The sequence below is a fragment of the Alligator sinensis genome, unplaced genomic scaffold, assembly GCF_000455745.1.
Source record: "Alligator sinensis unplaced genomic scaffold, ASM45574v1 scaffold675_1, whole genome shotgun sequence".
In the NCBI taxonomy this organism is placed as follows: Eukaryota; Metazoa; Chordata; order Crocodylia; family Alligatoridae; genus Alligator; species Alligator sinensis.
The window spans coordinates 708738-709730 of record NW_005842594.1 but is presented as its reverse complement, the minus strand read 5'-3'; the positions used below and the strand labels follow the sequence as shown (position 1 = coordinate 709730).

The 993-nt window shown below is 69.2% G+C and overlaps 1 protein-coding gene across 1 annotated transcript in view; it reads right to left on the bottom strand.

The window, feature by feature from the left end:
• CXCL12 (C-X-C motif chemokine ligand 12) overlaps positions 1–808 on the bottom strand; it is an 18025-nt gene extending 17217 nt beyond the window's left edge. The window contains exon 1 of the mRNA XM_006032927.3: positions 650–808. Coding sequence (XP_006032989.1) covers positions 650–710 — 61 coding nt within the window. The 5' untranslated portion in view covers positions 711–808. The remainder of the gene's footprint in view (positions 1–649) is intronic.
• Positions 809–993: the final 185 nt, after the last annotated feature.

Here is a 993-nt window from a genome sequence, read left to right as displayed (position 1 = left end):
CCCAGTCACTGCAGCTTCTCCCGCTGCTTGCCGAAGAGGCTGCCGGAGCTGGCCCAGGGACAAGCGTGCCGGGGCAGCGCGGGGGGTGTCGGCACAGCGGGTGCAGGCGGAGGGACTCATTGCAAACGCACCCTTTCCACCCAGAGCCCTCCCTAAACCCGCACCGGCGGCCCGGCTCCCCCGGCAGCTCTCCGCCGCACACGGTGGGCTCGGCTGTACGGAACCGGGGAGAGCTGGAGGCGGAGGGGGCGGGGACGACGTTTGAGTTTGAAGACGTGGAAAGCGCTGGGAAGTCTGGAGCCCCCAGACTCCAGTTGTTTGCACTGCAGGACCTTGCAGCGAGGCCACAGCCCCAGGCCCCAGCCCTGTCCCTGGGCAAGCCTGACGGGGGATCGCCGCAGACCCCCTTGCTTGGCCCCTACTCTGAACCTAGACCCTGCGTGAACTTGCCGCGGCGCGGAGGTGACCCCGGCCCGGCATGAGGAGGTCGCGGGGGAAGACGATGGCTCGGGCAGGTTCCCTTCTGTGGCGCTCTCCGGAGCTGAGCTTTCCCGGCCCCGAAATCCCGGGGGTCGGGAGCATTCCCGGAGCCAAGGAGCGGCAGTGCCAGTCGGGGGAGAAGCTGCTGTGCAGAGCGGCCCGCACTTACCGTCGGAGACGGAGACAGCCGCCAGGATCAAAGTCACCAGCGCCAGAGCCTTCACGTCCATGCTGGGCAGGCGGCGGGCTGCGGGGGCAGAGGCTGGAGCTGGAGCCTGGGGCAGCTGCGGCCGGGCTGTGCTGGGCCTCCTCCTCCCTCCTCCCTCTATAGCAGGGCCGGGGCTGGCTGCCGGGCGGGGCGGGGCAGGGGGAGTAGCCGGCGGTGAGTTATTGGCCTCTGCAGGCTGTTACATCCCTCCTCTGCTGGTAGTATTGGACATCAACCAAACAGCGGGGCTGCTGCTCCGCAGCCGGCGCGGACCAAGGCTCTGGGCACGGAGACTATCGGGTGGC